The 1,322-nt window shown below is 41.1% G+C and overlaps 1 protein-coding gene across 1 annotated transcript in view; it reads left to right on the forward strand.

Moving 5' to 3' along the window:
• The window catches only part of pde4d (phosphodiesterase 4D, cAMP-specific), a 203,691-nt gene that overhangs the window by 22,765 nt on the left and 179,604 nt on the right, over positions 1 to 1,322 (forward strand). The window contains exon 2 of the mRNA XM_013914808.1: positions 541 to 639. Within this exon, the coding sequence (XP_013770262.1) occupies positions 595 to 639 (45 nt within the window). The 5' untranslated portion in view covers positions 541 to 594. The remainder of the gene's footprint in view (positions 1 to 540; positions 640 to 1,322) is intronic.

Raw genomic sequence — 1,322 nt, forward strand, 5'->3', positions numbered from 1 at the left:
AATGAGACAGGTGTAGGCTCTGGGTTATTAGGCCAGGTAAACAGAAAAGGGTTGTGCAACTCTGGCTGATAATTCACTGACCTTTACATTTTACACTCTAATGCATCCTATTAGGCCAGTGGATCCCAGCATGCCTCCTTTCTTACCAACACACTCGGGGCATTATGTTCCCCATTTACCACGCACACATACATGCACATGTATACACATGTGCATGTTGTCTGGGAGATCAAAGCTTTCATATTCTGAAACCACAAAGCTGCCAGGAGGTGGAAGAGCCTCAGCCTGTCAAATTACTGCTTTCTTACCTGAAAATAATAAGTAGTACATTTTAGAAACTCCACACTCAGCGTATAAATTCTTTAAATATTTATCTGTTTTTTTCCATTTGGTTTAATCTTCACAAAGAACAAGCAGAACTTTGGATTTTTTTATACCACTTTACATCACCAGTTTGATAATGACATTAGGTTAATACAAATGTGTGAAATGGGTACAAATAATACTTATATCTTTTTTTATTTCTTTTTGTTTTGTTAGCCCACTTTTTGATTAACTCTGACTGACTGAGCCCTGCCAGAGGTGGCCCGCACCATGCAAAAGGATGACCGGTCCGGGGACGACAGCCAGCGAGACAGCGTGAGTGAACACCAGCTTTGCAATTTTTGCAGCTTTATTGATTTTTTTCCTTTTTACATGCATTTACATCTCAGTATTCTCTGTTTTCTCTCTTCATAAGCCAAAAAGATTCTGTTGTACAAGTTCAGTGTCTTGAAATACATTTTTAATCTTTGTTTTAAATCCATTTCTTGGTCTATAATTCTTATTTCTTTGAAAAGCCAAACGTATTCAGGAAGTAGTTTTTGGTTAATGGAGGGATTTGTAATTTGTGCACTTGTACACCACAGAATTTGTTTAATTTCACTGCCACAGTGTATGCACAGCCTAGCCATCGCTAAAGTTGACCGAGGCTGGGCTATTGGGATTTTGAATGTTGGTATATGTGTCGGAGTTGTTGCTGCAGGTTTGCATCCATGCGAGCACCATCTCTGCTTGTTCTTGGTGCAGATCTGACTGGACAGAGGTATCGAGGTGCTCGAGCCTGTACTTTTGCTATTCTCACAGCAGCACACTGCCCTGCAGCTGTTTCAGCAGGACACTGCACACCCACACACTGCCAGATCCTTGCTGGATGAGAAGCATAATCAGAGACTTCTTTAGCCAGCATTTAGTCCTGATATGTCCACTATGTTCTGAGCATGCCTAGAACATAGTGGGTCAACATGTTTATCCGAGGCAGCTACTACCATTGCACAGTCACA

The sequence above is a fragment of the Pundamilia nyererei genome, unplaced genomic scaffold, assembly GCF_000239375.1.
Source record: "Pundamilia nyererei isolate P.nyererei 1_Seehausen unplaced genomic scaffold, PunNye1.0 scaffold00006, whole genome shotgun sequence".
Lineage (NCBI taxonomy): Eukaryota > Metazoa > Chordata > Actinopteri > Cichliformes > Cichlidae > Pundamilia > Pundamilia nyererei.